Source organism: Pistacia vera, unplaced genomic scaffold (assembly GCF_008641045.1).
Source record: "Pistacia vera cultivar Batoury unplaced genomic scaffold, PisVer_v2 Contig290, whole genome shotgun sequence".
Lineage (NCBI taxonomy): Eukaryota > Viridiplantae > Streptophyta > Magnoliopsida > Sapindales > Anacardiaceae > Pistacia > Pistacia vera.
The window spans coordinates 951,398-969,297 of NW_022196102.1; the positions used below are offsets into that span (position 1 = coordinate 951,398).

Here is a 17,900-nt window from a genome sequence, read left to right on the forward strand (position 1 = left end):
ATTAGAGTAAACAATATTTTTCCCACCCAAGGTTTGCCTTAAACACACTTTCTTACCCAAAAAGTTTTGAAATACTACTTTCTCATCCAACATTTATATTTCGTTAACACTCAAAATATATTTCACTTTCTCAACCGGCGTTCGGCGAGTTACCAGGAGCTAGGGTAATAGGGTTTTTATAGAGTGGAGGGCGATAGATTGAATGGTGGTGACCAATTGAATATTTATCACCAGAATTAGTTGAAAATCAGTTAACAACAAGAAACACTAGATTTGTGATGGCCGACAATCAACAAAAAATTAAGTGTCTAAGTAAAAAAGTTTTTATAGAGAGGAGATTGGAGATTTAAATGTTGGTAATAGAGAAAATTTTCGCCTCTGGAATAGGCCAAAATCAGCTCTGGGTGGTAACAGAGTATTTATTTTCGGTACAAAAATAGTATTTTAAATCTTTTTAGGTGAAAAAGTGTCATTAAAGCAAACCTTAACAATGAGATATTACTTATTATCAAAGTGGCTTTCAATTTGTGGTCAAATGGGTTAGTCCTCGATGCTTTAATATTCCCCTTAATTCGGATTTTGGATAGTCAACGGAGAAGTTTCTGATTTTTTTCAGTTAGTTAAATGTAGTTCTCGTACTGCACTTCTTTATTCTAGTTTATTATAAGTTGAAGTTTTAAAGTACAGTATTTTCTTCTTCACTGTTATTATAAGGCGGTTTAATTTCCAGCTCCTAGATTTTATAATTAATGAATGGTTGAAACCTGCTCAGCCGCCGCGAGTTTGGAAATCTTCTACACATGCATGCATTGTTCTATATATAGATTAAAGATCTTCGATCGTTGTGAATTTCTTTCTTTTTTTTCAGCTATTATTATTACTAAGAATCCCTCTGTGTGTGTGCTTAATGTTTACGCTACATATCAGGAAATCTGAAATATGAGAGCTGGTTTGGTATTTGACCTAGAAGCCTGTAGTATAGCACGTGAAAACTTGACTCTTGTGGATGAATTCCCACATCAATATATATGGTTATTTCTCAACTAATAATAATAGCCTTCAAGTTTTTATCTAAAACTTTGTGGGGGAGTTGATAAAAAGCGAAGAAACTAAGAGTGGCAATCTCCTTTAAAGATAAGGAATATTAATAAGCATTACAGTCACTTTCATGGCTGGTATTTTCATGTAAAGCTAACTATAGCGTAGAAAAAGAAGCAACTGATCATGATGATTATCAATGGGTCTCTAATTCTACGAATTCAACATTTCAGTTCCTCAACCTTTCGTCCGGGTCAACTTCCATCATTTTGTTGTTAGTTGGTTAGGTTTAATTTTCAAATCATGCATGGATCACCATGGAAATTCTTTAGGGTATATTTGGTTCAGGGAATATTGGATTATTGAAATGTTAGATTACCTTAAAAATTACTGAGAATCTTTAGGAAAATGTGTTTGGTTAGTTGATGGGTATGTTATTTAAATTACTAAATTGTCATCTTTTTTAATATTAATATAATATTATTTTTATTATTAATTTTTGAATAGTTTCTTTAACCCCCAATATTTCAGATTTAGCTAAAACACCCCCGCTTATATAAAACTTTAATTTATAACAAAATCACCCCCACCACCCCAAGCCATTGCCTACCACCGAAAGTCATCGTGAGTAGTCCACCGTCACCGAGAGGCTCTGATATGGCTGTTTTTGGCCAAAAAATGGTCATATCAGAGTAGATCTGGATGAGATCTGGCCGTTAACAGCCATGGATCTGGTCAGAAATGGTCATAATAGATCTGATCATTTTTTACCATCAATATGGCCAGAAACGGCCATATCGGAGTCTCCTGGTGTCTCTCAACTACTCACGGTGGCTCCAAGCGACTTACAGCCACTTCCTACTGCAGCCGGTGGTGGTTTGGTTGGCGGCAGGTGGTGGCTTAGGTGGACTGCAATTTGTTTTAAATTCAAGGGTAATTTTGTCCAAAAAGTTAATTAATTGGGGTAAAAGAATAAAAGTCAGATTCATGTAAATTAATTTAAAAATAAGGGTATTTTTGTCCTAGAATTTTATTAATGACGGATACAATTAAAAAAAAAAATAAGATTACCTTGGTAATCTTATAATATCTAAGAAAATAGAGATTATCAGAAAAACTTCTAATATTACCAACTATAACTATTATTAGTATTAAAAGATTACCGGAGTTTTATATTACTTGACAACTAAACGTGATAATAACGTAATATAAGATGATATAACACTAATAATCCTAACTCCCAACCAAACGCCCCTTAGTCACATCATACATGCTCAAATGTAAAACCCTGCTATCACTTGCACTTGGAGTTGCAGGGGCCAGAGAGAAGACTTGCAGCTTCGGTTCGCTGCACGTCCATGATGTGACAGACACTGAGGCGTTTGCGTTAATTTTGGAAATCAATCTTTTTTATGATTCACAGGCAAACTTTTCTCCGTTACCATCAACCACCATCGAGTAACATAATCCTCTGTGGACTGCACTATAAGAAAAACGTACATTAATTCAACATCCCAAATCCCAACCATACAATACCATAGTCCAAAGTGGCAATATAGGGTCCTCTATGAACTTCTCATTTCTTTTCTCTGGATATGCTTCTATAATCCATAACATTAAGCTGGAATTAGAGACAGTCACTTTGAATACCAAATATTTGATGCTTCTAAGAAGGCTATTAGGAAATATCAGGGTCATCTTTTTGTTGCTACCTAAAATAGCAATAGAAATAACGCTTCTTTAGAGGTAGGACAATACTATGTTAACAAACGAATCTTACAAATCTAACGTGACAACTAATAATTGGTTTCTGATAAATTTTTCCACCTGATAAATTGGAAAAATTCATCAAAAACTAATTATCAGTTGTCACAATGGTTTTGTGAGATTCGTGTGTCAGATTATATTTATTGTTAAAAGTAATTGTGGTGGGTTTAACCATGAGGTGTGACCCAATTGGTAACTAGGCTCTAAGTGGAGTGAACTTTACCTGCAATGTCAAGGGTTTGAACTGTATTGAAAGTATCTTGTGGCTAGGGGTACTTATCCGAACCCCGATCGGGATTAGTCTCATATCTTCAACTATGGGGGGGCTTGAGACTTTCAGATAAAAAAAAAAAAAAAAAAAAAAAAAGTAACTGTGGTGGGTTTAGTAATGGGGACCCAAAAGACCTGCCATCTTTTCTATGTTGCCCATCCAATGGATATGGAAGGAGGCCCAATATTCCAATCTGAGCGTTAAAGTAGGGTCTTTCTAAGTTGAGACTTTAGCCTCAAGCCCAATACACTCGCTTTAAGTAGTCCATTGAGAAAAGCCAGTACAGAGCACAATAAGTTTGCGATGCTGCGCCTCACAGGATCCAGCCTGAAGAGACTTGGACTTGTTTCCGGGTAAATCAGTTGAATTGATTTAATTTGTTTACTTTCTTTTTATCTTTATACATAAGAAATACGTTTTGATCTTGGAACTTCTTATCTTTTGTTTGTTCCAATGGGTTTTTTTTTTTTACTGTGCAAGGCCCCGCCCTAAATTTTGGAACTTCGAAGGCTTTTAGTTTTACCTGTGTGAAGATGAATTTGTGGAATCTTGTACAAAACAGGCAATATCTTTAATTCAATACGTATATTTATATAGTAGATATTACAAACAGTACATAAAGACACACCCCTGATTTGTATATAATAGCAGAACAAGTTTAGTGTAAATAATAATTCTAATGGGGAATTGCCAAAAGTGCTTGTGATCGCTTCTCATAGGGGAAACCATTTGCTTTAGAGTCATCTGCAGACCAAACAAAGATACCATGAAGTTCATTCTGACTCTTCAGTTTACTGCAGGCTGTAAAGAACCCATCATTTGGCGAGAGACCCCCACTTCCATCACTAATAAAGCTTACTAGGACCTTACCACCATCATAATTTGAGCTCTGAGTCTTGAAGTAATTCATGAACTGAGATACAGTGGTTCCCTCATCATACGCATAGAATTGGAAGTTCACATAATCTATGAGGTCACCATAGTTTTTCCACAAGGTCTTGTAATGGCTCTGAACTTGGTCGTCGTCGAATGGAGCGATAGAAGCAAAAGAGATTACCCCATTATTCTTGAGAGTTTTTATAAGGCGCCCAATGCATTCAGAAAAAGTATCAGGATCAGCATTAAAGTGTTCATAGTCAATGTCAATTCCGTCCAAGTTGTATTGTTTTATGATGCTTGTGAGGGAAGAAACGGCATTGGAAACCCAAGAGTCCACTGAGGAAGGGTTGAAGTAAGCGTTGCCATTAGCCACACTGTCCCCTCCAAGGCTCACTGCAACTTTGACATTTGAATGCTGACTTTTGATGGAAGAAACTTGTGAAGGGCTGAGATTATCTGAGTCCCAGAAGACGTTGAATTTTCCATTGGTGGGTGAGGGAGAGCTCGAGGTGTCATAGTCTATGGCAAAAGAGAGAATGAAGTGGAATTCAACGTTTGAGTTAATAGGAACATCACTGAATTTGACATTGTTAAATTCAGCTCCTATATATTCTCTGAAGAGGTTTGAATTCTTAGGGGCTTGGATTGATGCATTGCAGGGAAAAAGAACTTGAAGAATGAGAAGGGCAATGAAGAAAACTTTGATCAGCTCCATTGCAATTGAAGAGTAGATTTGTGGTGTAGCCTTTGGGTGAAATGGAATGTGTAATTAGATGTTATTATATAGTTTACAAAATTTGAAGATGGGGAAACTCAAAAATTAAAAAATTGAGTGTGCCGTGCCGTCTCCATAATTCTGAATTTAACAATCTTATATATTCTGCTTAGTTAAGTAAAAGGAAAATAAGAAAATCCATCATAGATTTGATGATTCCCCGTAAGAGATAAAAGACCTAATGAATACCCTTATTCTGATGTTTTCATATAAGACAATTCTTTTATCTTCAGCAAATAACAAGAAGCTGAGATATTAGTATTCGAAAATTATGATATCATACAAAATTAAAAAAGTATTTTTTTAACCTTTCAATTGATACTCTAATATTGTCATATTATTTGCTTTCATGAACTGTGTCCACTTGATGGAAAGGATTTTATCTTCCTGCAAAGGACGGCAATCCTGGGGCCAATTTGCGATGAGGGCAATTCACCAAATATTTGTCTTTATCAGTAATCTCTTGTTGATTACTATATAGTGGCCTTGCGTGTCAGTCCAAAAGACATAATAATGCCATAATAGTGATCTAAATAATATGTATCAAAGTTCTTCTTCAGCTATGCAAAAGTAATTAACAAAATAGTATGACATTTACAATATCTGTAAAATCAGAGCTTGCTAGTAAGCAGATGATTGATAGAAACATGATATGACAGTAACTGGCTTATATTTTATGGATCAACTGGTTTCTTTACTTGCAGAATCCGATGTCTCTCTTTGCATAACTTGCTTTTATAAATAATGATTGTTTTTTATAATTTTCTTTCTATCTGTTATGTCTGTGCTCAAGTCTTATCATAAGAAACCCAAAAGCTTTCTGGGTAAGTCAAAAAAATTTATTTTTTACTCCTATTTATTAAATTTTTTAAAAAATGAGCACTTTGAAGTTTCTGATTCATATTGAGGAGAACAGGGTGCCGATTAATCGGCTATTAAAAAAATTTCAGGTTCTGTAAGTGATTAGGAGAAAATTCGGGAATGAATTTGATTTAGAAAGGCAACCATATTACTAAGAAGGTATTTATTGCTTGTTGATACAAAAGTCTTCCAAGACTTTGTAAAAATTTTGAGCACAATAATTTAAGGAGTAATTGAGAACTTGCCACTCTGATTGATGCATGTATCATACGACACAATGATGTGGTGTTCCCAAGATATAAGGACACCATCTCATCATGTAACGACGATACTAATGCGGATTTGCAAGTAATGCTTGTGATTGCTTCTCATAGAGAAAGCCGTTTGCCTTGGAGTCATCTGCACACCAAATAAAGATACCATGAAGTTTTTTCTGGCTCTTGAGTCTGCTGCAGGCAGTGAAGAAGCCATCATCTGGTGATAAACCCCGGCTGCCATCACTCAAAAAGCTCACCAACACCTTACCACCATTATAGTTAGAGGTCTGTGTCATGAAGTAATTCATGAACTGAGATACAGTGGTCCCTTTATCATACGCGTAAAATTGGAAGTTGACATAATCTATTAGGTGACCATAACTCTTCCACAAGGCCAGGTAACGTTTTTGAACTTCTTCATCATCATATGGAGCAATTGAGGCAAATGAGATAACTTTATTTCTTTTGAGGGTAGATATAAGCCGTCCAATGCATTCAGAAAAGGTATGAGGATCACCATGAAAGTGCTCGTAATCAATATCAATTCCATCCAAATTATACTCCTTGATGATTCGTGTTAGAGAAGAAACAGCATTTGATACCCATGAGTCTACTGAAGAAGGACTAAAGTAAGCAAAACGACTTGCCACCGTATCCCCGCCTAGGCTCAAGGCTACTTTAACATTCGAATGGCGTCTCTTGATGGAAGAAACTTCGGAGGGACTGAGATTGGCGGAGTCCCAAAAGATGTTGAATTTTCCATTGGTGGGAGAGGGAGAACTTGAGGTGTCATAGTCTATGGCAAAAGAGAGAATAAAGTGGAGTTCAACATCTGGGTTAATAGGAACATCAGTGAATCTGACACTCTTGAACATTGCTCCGATATATTCTCTGAAGAGATTTGAGTTTGTAGGAGCTGCTTGTATCAATGTAGTGGTGGGGAGAAAAGCTTGTAGAATGAAAAGGGTGATCAAAAGCTTCAAGAGTTCCATTGCTAATGAAGTGTTTCGATTTGGAAATTGTATATGCTTTTGTGTTGCTGCTATATATATTTATATATATGTATTTCCATAGAAGACCACTCAAGCTCCATTCTTATGGTAAAAATGAAAATTCAGACAGTTGACTTGGTAAAGATTTTTTGTATAATATTTCCAACAAGTCTACTATAATTAAGCCGCCTCTATGGACTGAAAAAAATATTCAGTGGAGCTAATTGGGTCTTTGTCAAAGGCCAACCTAATCTTTTTGCTCCAATTTCTTTATCTGATAAGATATTCCGGTATTTGTGGCAAAGGATTGTGGAAACCATTATATAAAGATTACTTGATAGTGCCATACGAATATTATCTGTTAGTCAAAGTTGCTTTAAAGACATAATGATGTTATTCGAGCCTTCCAGGAAAAGAGAGAGAACTTAATATATGTAACTTTCTTTGTCATCTATGGCAGGAGATGGAGGACCAGTTTGACTGTCAATTATATCTTATAACCAACAGGAATTGTTTATCAAAGATACGTAATTTATAGTTGATGTATTTGGGGTGGTTGGCGTTGAATCACCTTGATATATAGTTGTTTGACTTTGCAACTTTTTCTCCCTTAAATGTAAGATGATGATGAGGTATTTTTCTATTCAACCGCAAACGCTAAAAATGGAGTGGACTTCTGCTTATGGCCCAAAGGCACATAAGAAAATTTTGATATTATTGACTTCAGATTCAATGTATCATAGAAAGAGGATCAATTTGGTTTGCTTCCACTATTCTTATTATAGTGACACCAGTAATGAAACCTCGTAGAGCATATTGTGCTGGGAGATTGTAACAACAGAGGACGGTGATAGGGAATGAGGACAGCATCTTTCAGCTGCTTACGCGGCTGGTCTAGTGTTGATGCTTTTTTGTGGCCCATTACCTATTAATTGTCTGCTTGTTATAGCTGATCCTTAACCAGGATATGTTCCTTTGCAAGAAGAAATATCTGTCACCAGTTAGCCTTCACATGTTAGAATCAAGCTTGATGAGTTTCATCAAATTAATGTATAGTTAGTTGGTGAAGGATGATTTTCGCTAGTATAGTCAGCTGCAAAGCCTAGAATGAAGTGGAATTCAAGTTTCGATTTTACGGGCAAATCATAGAACATGATTAAGTCATGTTCAGTACCAATGTGCTCCCACATAAGTTATGAACTGGCAGCTGCAGTGAAAGTATGAAACAGCTAAAACTAAATGATTTAAATCATTGAAGATAAGCAAGTAATAATTATTTGGTTTGAATAAGTTATTTTTGTTAACTGTGACTATCACCTTTGGTACATCCCTAAGATGCAACTTCCTGTATATCATTCTTCCAAAAACAGGGAATGAAGATTGTGGCCAAATGAGTGTTACAAAATTCTATTTTATGAATTTGTAGCCGCCAAATGAAATCCAATTCAGCTTCCTCTGGCTATCTAATCTTCAGAACATCGTTTATTATAGATGAATGCATGGTTAAATTATCAATGCTCATTGTTCATTACTTAGAACAATATAATCTTTTGTTTCTGATGTTCCAAGAAACATGCCTAAATAAATATACTCAAAAACCTCTTGTCTAGTTTTGGAGCTGGATAAAGAAACTGCTACTCAACCTGAAAGGCAAGAAGCTTTCATGTTGCAGTCAGTGGTATATAGGAGCATTTTGCTTTAAAAATCAGTGTGATTCATTCTATATATATATATATATATATATACATATATGACAAGTAGATTTATACCTAGTTCGTCTAACAGATGCTACTGCACATGCAACAGAAATTCCAGAATTGACCTACCATTCAACAAACAAAGACTGAAAGAAGTAAATTGATGATTCCCTTTGTTGTTCCCAGACAAACAGCTACCTGCTTACCCGCACGTTATCTACAAACAGTACATAAAGACACACCCCTGATTTGTATATAATAGCAGAACAAGTTTAGTGTAAATAATAATTCTAATGGGGAATTGCCAAAAGTGCTTGTGATCGCTTCTCATAGGGGAAACATTTGCTTTAGAGTCATCTGCAGACCAAACAAAGATACCATGAAGTTCATTCTGACTCTTCAGTTTACTGCAGGCTGTAACCCATCATTTGGCGAGAGACCCCCACTTCCATCACTAATAAGCTTACTAGGACCTTACCACCTAATAATTTGAGCTCTGAGTCTTGAAGTAATTCATGAACTGAGATACAGTGGTTCCCTCATCATAGCAAGAATTGGAAGTTCACATAATCTATGAGGTCACCATAGTTTTTCCACAAGGTTGTAATGGCTCTGAACTTGGTCGTCGTCGAATGGAGCGATAGAACAAAAGAGATTACCCCATTATTCTTGAGAGTTTTGTAAGGGCCCAATGCATTCAGAAAAAGTATCAGGATCAGCATTAAAGTGTTCAAGTCAATGTCAATTCCGTCCAAGTTGTATTGTTATGATGCTTGTGAGGGAAGAAACGCATGGAAACCCAAGAGTCCACTGAGGAAGGGTGAAGTAAGCGTTGCCATTAGCCACACTGTCCCCTCCAAGGCTCACTGCAACTTTGACATTTGAATGCTGACTTTTGATGGAGAACTTGTGAAGGGCTGAGATTTCTGAGTCCCAGAAGACGTTGAATTTTCCATTGGTGGGTGAGGGAGAGCTCGAGGTGTCATAGTCTATGGCAAAAGAGAGAATGAAGTGGAATTCAACGTTTGAGTTAATAGGAACATCACTGAATTTGACATTGTTAAATTCAGCTCCTATATATTCTCTGAAGAGGTTTGAATCTTAGGGGCTTGGATTGATGCATTGCAGGGAAAAAGAACGAAGAATGAGAGGGCAATGAAGAAAACTTTGATCAGCTCCATTGCAATTGAAGAGTAGATTTGTGGTGTAGCTTTGGGTGAAATGGAATGTGTAATTAGATGTTATTATAGTTTTAAAAATTTGAAGATGGGGAAACTCAAAAATTAAAAAATTGAGTGTGCCGTGCGTCTCCATAATCTGAATTTAACAATCTATATATTCTGCTTAGTATAAAAGGAAAATAAGAAAATCCATCATAGATTTGATGATTCCCCGTAAGAGATAAAAGACCTAATGAATACCCTTATTCTGATGTTTTCATATAAGACAATTCTTTATCTTCAGCAAAAACAAGAAGCTGAGATATTAGTATTCAAAATTATGATATCATACAAAATAAAAAAGTATTTTTTAACTTTCAATTGATACTCTAATATTGTCATATTATTTGCTTTCATGAACTGTGTCCACTTGATGGAAAGGATTTTATCTTCCTGCAAAGGACGGCAATCCTGGGGCCAATTTGCGGAAGGGCAATTCACCAAAATTTGTCTTTATCAGTAAATCCTTGTTGATTACTATATAGTGGCCTTGCGTGTCAGTCCAAAAGACATAATAATGCCATATAGTGATCTAATAAATATATCAAAGTTCTCTTCAGCTATGCAAAAGTATTAACAAAATAGTATGACATTACAATATCTGTAAAATCAGAGCTTGCTAGTAAGCAGATGATTGATAGAAACATGATATGACAGTAACTGGCTTATATTTTATGGATCAACTGGTTTCTTTACTTGCAGAATCCGATGTCTCTCTTTGCATAACTGCTTTTATAATAATGATTGTTTTTTATAATTTCTTTCTATCTTTATGTCTGTGCTCAAGTCTATCATAAGAAACCCAAAAGCTTTCTGGGTAAGTCAAAAAATTTATTTTTTACTCCCAACTAATAAATGTACAAAAAAGAGCACTTTGAAGTTTCTGATTCATATTGAGGAGAACAGGGTGCCGATTAATCGGCTATTAAAAAAATTTCAGGTTCTGTAAGTGATTAGGAGAAAATTCGGGAATGAATTTGATTTAGAAAGGCAACCATATTACTAAGAAGGTACTTACTGCTTGTTGATACAAAAGTCTTCCAAGACTTGTAAAAATTGAGCACAATAATTTAAGGAGTAATTGAGAACTTGCCACTCTGATTGATGCATGTATATAGACACAAGGCCGAGACCCATCTCATCATGTAACGACGATACTAATGCGGATTTGCAAGTAATGTGTGATTGCTTCCATAGAGAAAGCCGTTGCCTGGAGTCATCTGCACACCAAATAAAGATACCATGAAGTTTTTTTGGCTCTTGAGTCTGCTGCAGGCAGTGAAGAAGCCATCATCGTGATAAACCCCGGCTGCCATCACTCAAAAAGCTCACCAACACCTTACCACCATTATGTTAGAGGTCTGTGTCATGAAGTAATTCATGAATGATACAGTGGTCCCTTATCATACGCGTAAAATTGGAAGTTGACATAATCTATTAGGTGACCATAACTCTTCCACAAGGCCAGGTAACGTTTTGAACTTGTTATTCATAAATTAAGAGTGGCAATCTCCTTTAAAGATAAGGAATATTAATAAGCATTACAGTCACTTTCATGGCTGGTATTTTCATGTAAAGCTAACTGATCATGATGATTATCAATGGGTCTCTAATTCTACGAACTCAACATTTCAGTTCCTCAACCTTTCGTCCGGGTCAACTTCCATCATTTTATTATTAGTTGGTTAGGTTCAATTTTCAAATCATGCATGGATCACCATAGAAATTTTTTATGATGGATTTGGTTCAGAGAATGTTGGATTATTGAAAAGTTTAGATTACCTTGAAAATTACTGAGAATCTTTAGGAAAATGTGTTTGGTTAATTGGTGGGTATGCTATATTAATATGTTTGGTTGGGAGAAATAAGTTGGTGAGTATGTTATTTAAACTACTAAATTGTCCTCTTTTTTTAATATTAATATAATATTATTTTTGTTATTAATTTTTGAATAATTTTTTTAACCTCCCAATATTTCAGATTTAGCTAAAACAACCCTGTTTATATAAAACTTTAATTTATAACAAAATCACCCCCACCACCCCAAGCCACCGCCATCCGTCGTCGAAAGTCACCGAAAGTCGTATGGAGTCACTGTGAGTAGTCTACTGTCACTAAAAGGCTCCGATATGGCTGTTTTTGGCCATATTAATGGCAAAAAATGGCCATATCGGAGTAGATCTGGATGAGATATGGCCGTTAACAGTCATGGATGTGGTCGAGAATGGCCATATACTCAGATATGACCATTTTTTACCATCAATATGGCCATAAACGACCATATTGGAGCCTCTTGGTGTCTCTCAACTACTCACGGTGACTCCAAGCGACTTCCAGCCACTTCCTACGGCAGCCGGTGGTGGTTCGGTTGGCGGCAGGTGGTGGCTTGGGTGGACTACAATTTATTTTAAATTCAAGGGTAATTTTGTCTAAAAAGTTAATTAATTGGGGTGAAATAATAAAAGTTAGATTTATGTAAATTAATTTAAAAATAAGGGTATTATTATTCTAAAATTTTATTAATAAAAGATAAAATTGTAACAAAAGTAAGATTACCTTAGTAATCTTATAATACCTAAGAAAATAGAGGTTATCAGAAAAACTTCCAATGTTACCAACAGTAACTATTATTAGTACTGGAAGATTACCGGAGCTTTATATTACTTGACAACTAAACATGATGATCAAGTAATATAAGATGATATAACCCCAATAATCCTAAGTCACCCCCAACCAAACACCCTCTAAGTCACCCCCAACCAAACACCCTCTAAGTCACGTTATACATGCTCAAATGTAAAACCCTGCTATCACATGCACTTGGAGTTGCAGGGGCCAGAGAGAAGACTTGCAGGGGCCAAAAAGAAGACTTGCAGCTTCGGTTCGCTGCACGTCCATGATGTGACAGACATTGAGGCATTTGCGTTAATTTTGGAAATCAATCTTTTTATGATTCACAGGCAAACTTTTCTCCATTACTATCAACCACCATCGAGTAACATAATCCTCTGTGGACTGCACTATAAGAAAAACGTACATTAATTCAACATCCCAAATCCCAACCATACAATACCATAGTCCAAAGTGGCAATATAGGGTTCTCTATGAACTTCTCATTTCTTTTCTCTGGACATGCTTCTATAATCCATAAGATTAAGCTGGAATTAGAGACACTCACTTTGAATATCAAATATTTGATGCTTCTAAGAAGGCTATTAGGAAATATTAGGGTCATCTTTTTGTTACTACCTAAAATAACAATAGAAAAAAAACTTCTTTAGAAGTAAGACAATGCTACGTTGACAAACGAATCTTATAAATTTTTTTTCATAAATCTAACGTGAAAATTGATAATTGGTTTTTGATGAATTTTTTCATATGACAAATTGGAAAAATTCATCAGCCTTGATCGAGATTAGTCTCATAACTTCGGCTATGGGCAGACATGTGGCTTTCACATAAAAAAAAAAGAAAAAGAAAAAATGGTAACTGTGGTGGGTTTAGTAATAGTGATCCAAAAGACCTGCCATCTTTTCTATGTTGCCCATCCAATGGATATGGAAGGAGGCCCAATATTCCAATCTGAGCGTTAAAGTAGGGTCTTTCTAAGTTGAGACTTTAGCCTCAAGCCCAATACACTCGCTTTAAGTAGTCCATTGAGAAAAGCCAGTACAGAGCACAATAAGTTTGCGATGCTGCGCCTCACAGGATCCAGCCTGAAGAGACTTGGACTTGTTTCCGGGTAAATCAGTTGAATTGATTTAATTTGTTTACTTTCTTTTTATCTTTATACATAAGAAATACGTTTTGATCTTGGAACTTCTTATCTTTTGTTTGTTCCAATGGGTTTTTTTTTTTTACTGTGCAAGGCCCCGCCCTAAATTTTGGAACTTCGAAGGCTTTTAGTTTTACCTGTGTGAAGATGAATTTGTAGAATCTTGTACAAAACAGGCAATATCTTTAATTCAATACGTATATTTATATAGTAGATATTACAAACAGTACATAAAGACACACCCCTGATTTGTATATAATAGCAGAACAAGTTTAGTGTAAATAATAATTCTAATGGGGAATTGCCAAAAGTGCTTGTGATCGCTTCTCATAGGGGAAACCATTTGCTTTAGAGTCATCTGCAGACCAAACAAAGATACCATGAAGTTCATTCTGACTCTTCAGTTTACTGCAGGCTGTAAAGAACCCATCATTTGGCGAGAGACCCCCACTTCCATCACTAATAAAGCTTACTAGGACCTTACCACCATCATAATTTGAGCTCTGAGTCTTGAAGTAATTCATGAACTGAGATACAGTGGTTCCCTCATCATACGCATAGAATTGGAAGTTCACATAATCTATGAGGTCACCATAGTTTTTCCACAAGGTCTTGTAATGGCTCTGAACTTGGTCGTCGTCGAATGGAGCGATAGAAGCAAAAGAGATTACCCCATTATTCTTGAGAGTTTTTATAAGGCGCCCAATGCATTCAGAAAAAGTATCAGGATCAGCATTAAAGTGTTCATAGTCAATGTCAATTCCGTCCAAGTTGTATTGTTTTATGATGCTTGTGAGGGAAGAAACGGCATTGGAAACCCAAGAGTCCACTGAGGAAGGGTTGAAGTAAGCGTTGCCATTAGCCACACTGTCCCCTCCAAGGCTCACTGCAACTTTGACATTTGAATGCTGACTTTTGATGGAAGAAACTTGTGAAGGGCTGAGATTATCTGAGTCCCAGAAGACGTTGAATTTTCCATTGGTGGGTGAGGGAGAGCTCGAGGTGTCATAGTCTATGGCAAAAGAGAGAATGAAGTGGAATTCAACGTTTGAGTTAATAGGAACATCACTGAATTTGACATTGTTAAATTCAGCTCCTATATATTCTCTGAAGAGGTTTGAATTCTTAGGGGCTTGGATTGATGCATTGCAGGGAAAAAGAACTTGAAGAATGAGAAGGGCAATGAAGAAAACTTTGATCAGCTCCATTGCAATTGAAGAGTAGATTTGTGGTGTAGCCTTCGGGTGAAATGGAATGTGTAATTAGATGTTATTATATAGTTTAGAAAATTTGAAGATGGGGAAACTCAAAAATTAAAAAATTGAGTGTCCCGTGCCGTCTCCATAATTCTGAATTTAACAATCTTATATATTCTGCTTAGTTAAAAGGAAAATAAGAAAATCCATCATAGATTTGATGATTCCCCGTAAGAGATAAAAGACCTAATGAATACCCTTATTCTGATGTTTTCATATAAGACAATTCTTTTATCTTCAGCAAATAACAAGAAGCTGAGATATTAGTATTCAAAAATTATGATATCATACAAAATTAAAAAAGTATTTTTTTAACCTTTCAATTGATACTCTAATATTGTCATATTATTTGCTTTCATGAACTGTGTCCACTTGATGGAAAGGATTTTATCTTCCTGCAAAGGACGGCAATCCTGGGGCCAATTTGCGATGAGGGCAATTCACCAAATATTTGTCTTTATCAGTAATCTCTTGTTGATTACTATATAGTGGCCTTGCGTGTCAGTCCAAAAGACATAATAATGCCATAATAGTGATCTAAATAATATGTATCAAAGTTCTTCTTCAGCTATGCAAAAGTAATTAACAAAATAGTATGACATTTACAATATCTGTAAAATCAGAGCTTGCTAGTAAGCAGATGATTGATAGAAACATGATATGACAGTAACTGGCTTATATTTTATGGATCAACTGGTTTCTTTACTTGCAGAATCCGATGTCTCTCTTTGCATAACTTGCTTTTAAAAATAATGATTGGTTTTTATAATTTTCTTTCTATCTTTTATGTCTTGTGCTCAAGTCTTATCATAAGAAACCCAAAAGCTTTCTGGGTAAGTCAAGAAAATTTATTTTTTACTCCTATTTATTAAATTTTTTAAAAAATGAGCACTTTGAAGTTTCTGATTCATATTGAGGAGAACAGGGTGCCGATTAATCGGCTATGAAAAAAATTTCAGGTTCTGTAAGTGATTAGGAGAAAATTCGGGAATGAATTTGATTTAGAAAGGCAACCATATTACTAAGAAGGTATTTATTGCTTGTTGATACAAAAGTCTTCCAAGACTTTGTAAAAATTTTGAGCACAATAATTTAAGGAGTAATTGAGAACTTGCCACTCTGATTGATGCATGTATCATACGACACAATGATGTGGTGTTCCCAAGATATAAGGACACCATCTCATCATGTAACGACGATACTAATGCGGATTTGCAAGTAACGCTTGTGATTGCTTCTCATAGAGAAAGCCGTTTGCCTTTGAGTCATCTGCACACCAAATAAAGATACCATGAAGTTTTTTCTGGCTCTTGAGTCTGCTGCAGGCAGTGAAGAAGCCATCATCTGGTGATAAACCCCGGCTGCCATCACTCAAAAAGCTCACCAACACCTTACCACCATTATAGTTAGAGGTCTGTGTCATGAAGTAATTCATGAACTGAGATACAGTGGTCCCTTTATCATACGCGTAAAATTGGAAGTTGACATAATCTATTAGGTGACCATAACTCTTCCACAAGGCCAGGTAACGTTTTTGAACTTCTTCATCATCATATGGAGCAATTGAGGCAAATGAGATAACTTTATTTCTTTTGAGGGTAGATATAAGCCGTCCAATGCATTCAGAAAAGGTATGAGGATCACCATGAAAGTGCTCGTAATCAATATCAATTCCATCCAAATTATACTCCTTGATGATTCGTGTTAGAGAAGAAACAGCATTTGATACCCATGAGTCTACTGAAGAAGGACTAAAGTAAGCAAAACGACTTGCCACCGTATCCCCGCCTAGGCTCAAGGCTACTTTAACATTCGAATGGCGTCTCTTGATGGAAGAAACTTCGGAGGGACTGAGATTGGCGGAGTCCCAAAAGATGTTGAATTTTCCATTGGTGGGAGAGGGAGAACTTGAGGTGTCATAGTCTATGGCAAAAGAGAGAATAAAGTGGAGTTCAACATCTGGGTTAATAGGAACATCAGTGAATCTGACACTCTTGAACATTGCTCCGATATATTCTCTGAAGAGATTTGAGTTTGTAGGAGCTGCTTGTATCAATGTAGTGGTGGGGAGAAAAGCTTGTAGAATGAAAAGGGTGATCAAAAGCTTCAAGAGTTCCATTGCTAATGAAGTGTTTCGATTTGGAAATTGTATATGCTTTTGTGTTGCTGCTATATATATTTATATATATGTATTTCCATAGAAGACCACTCAAGCTCCATTCTTATGGTAAAAATGAAAATTCAGACAGTTGACTTGGTAAAGATTTTTTGTATAATATTTCCAACAAGTCTACTATAATTAAGCCGCCTCTATGGACTGAAAAAAATATTCAGTGGAGCTAATTGGGTCTTTGTCAAAGGCCAACCTAATCTTTTTGCTCCAATTTCTTTATCTGATAAGATATTCCGGTATTTGTGGCAAAGGATTGTGGAAACCATTATATAAAGATTACTTGATAGTGCCATACGAATATTATCTGTTAGTCAAAGTTGCTTTAAAGACATAATGATGTTATTCGAGCCTTCCAGGAAAAGAGAGAGAACTTAATATATGTAACTTTCTTTGTCATCTATGGCAGGAGATGGAGGACCAGTTTGACTGTCAATTATATCTTATAACCAACAGGAATTGTTTATCAAAGATACGTAATTTATAGTTGATGTATTTGGGGTGGTTGGCGTTGAATCACCTTGATATATAGTTGTTTGACTTTGCAACTTTTTCTCCCTTAAATGTAAGATGATGATGAGGTATTTTTCTATTCAACCGCAAACGCTAAAAATGGAGTGGACTTCTGCTTATGGCCCAAAGGCACATAAGAAAATTTTGATATTATTGACTTCAGATTCAATGTATCATAGAAAGAGGATCAATTTGGTTTGCTTCCACTATTCTTATTATAGTGACACCAGTAATGAAACCTCGTAGAGCATATTGTGCTGGGAGATTGTAACAACAGAGGACGGTGATAGGGAATGAGGACAGCATCTTTCAGCTGCTTACGCGGCTGGTCTAGTGTTGATGCTTTTTTGTGGCCCATTACCTATTAATTGTCTGCTTGTTATAGCTGATCCTTAACCAGGATATGTTCCTTTGCAAGAAGAAATATCT

General features: G+C 35.9%; 4 protein-coding genes and 1 pseudogene across 4 annotated transcripts; all 5 read right to left on the reverse strand.

Annotated features, from left to right (window-relative positions):
* Nucleotides 1-3,664: 3,664 nt before the first annotated feature.
* Nucleotides 3,665-4,694, reverse strand: LOC116134683 (chitinase 2-like). The gene has a single exon (XM_031420357.1). The coding sequence runs from the start codon at nt 4,668-4,670 to the stop codon at nt 3,753-3,755; it is 918 nt and encodes a 305-aa protein (XP_031276217.1). The 5' UTR covers nt 4,671-4,694; the 3' UTR covers nt 3,665-3,752.
* A 1,213-nt stretch (nt 4,695-5,907) lies between these two features.
* Nucleotides 5,908-6,918, reverse strand: LOC116134674 (chitinase 2-like). Its single transcript, XM_031420349.1, has one exon. It carries the CDS (start codon nt 6,838-6,840, stop codon nt 5,923-5,925), a length of 918 nt encoding a protein of 305 aa, XP_031276209.1. The 5' UTR covers nt 6,841-6,918; the 3' UTR covers nt 5,908-5,922.
* A 1,860-nt stretch (nt 6,919-8,778) lies between these two features.
* On the reverse strand, nt 8,779-9,718 carry LOC116134648 (annotated as a pseudogene).
* Nucleotides 9,719-13,734: 4,016 nt separating this feature from the next.
* LOC116134681 (chitinase 2-like) lies at nt 13,735-15,656 on the reverse strand. The gene has a single exon (XM_031420356.1). The coding sequence runs from the start codon at nt 14,738-14,740 to the stop codon at nt 13,823-13,825; it is 918 nt and encodes a 305-aa protein (XP_031276216.1). The 5' UTR covers nt 14,741-15,656; the 3' UTR covers nt 13,735-13,822.
* A 17-nt stretch (nt 15,657-15,673) lies between these two features.
* LOC116134680 (chitinase 2-like) lies at nt 15,674-16,985 on the reverse strand. Its single transcript, XM_031420355.1, has one exon. It carries the CDS (start codon nt 16,905-16,907, stop codon nt 15,990-15,992), a length of 918 nt encoding a protein of 305 aa, XP_031276215.1. The 5' UTR covers nt 16,908-16,985; the 3' UTR covers nt 15,674-15,989.
* Between the last annotated feature and the right edge of the window lie 915 nt (nt 16,986-17,900).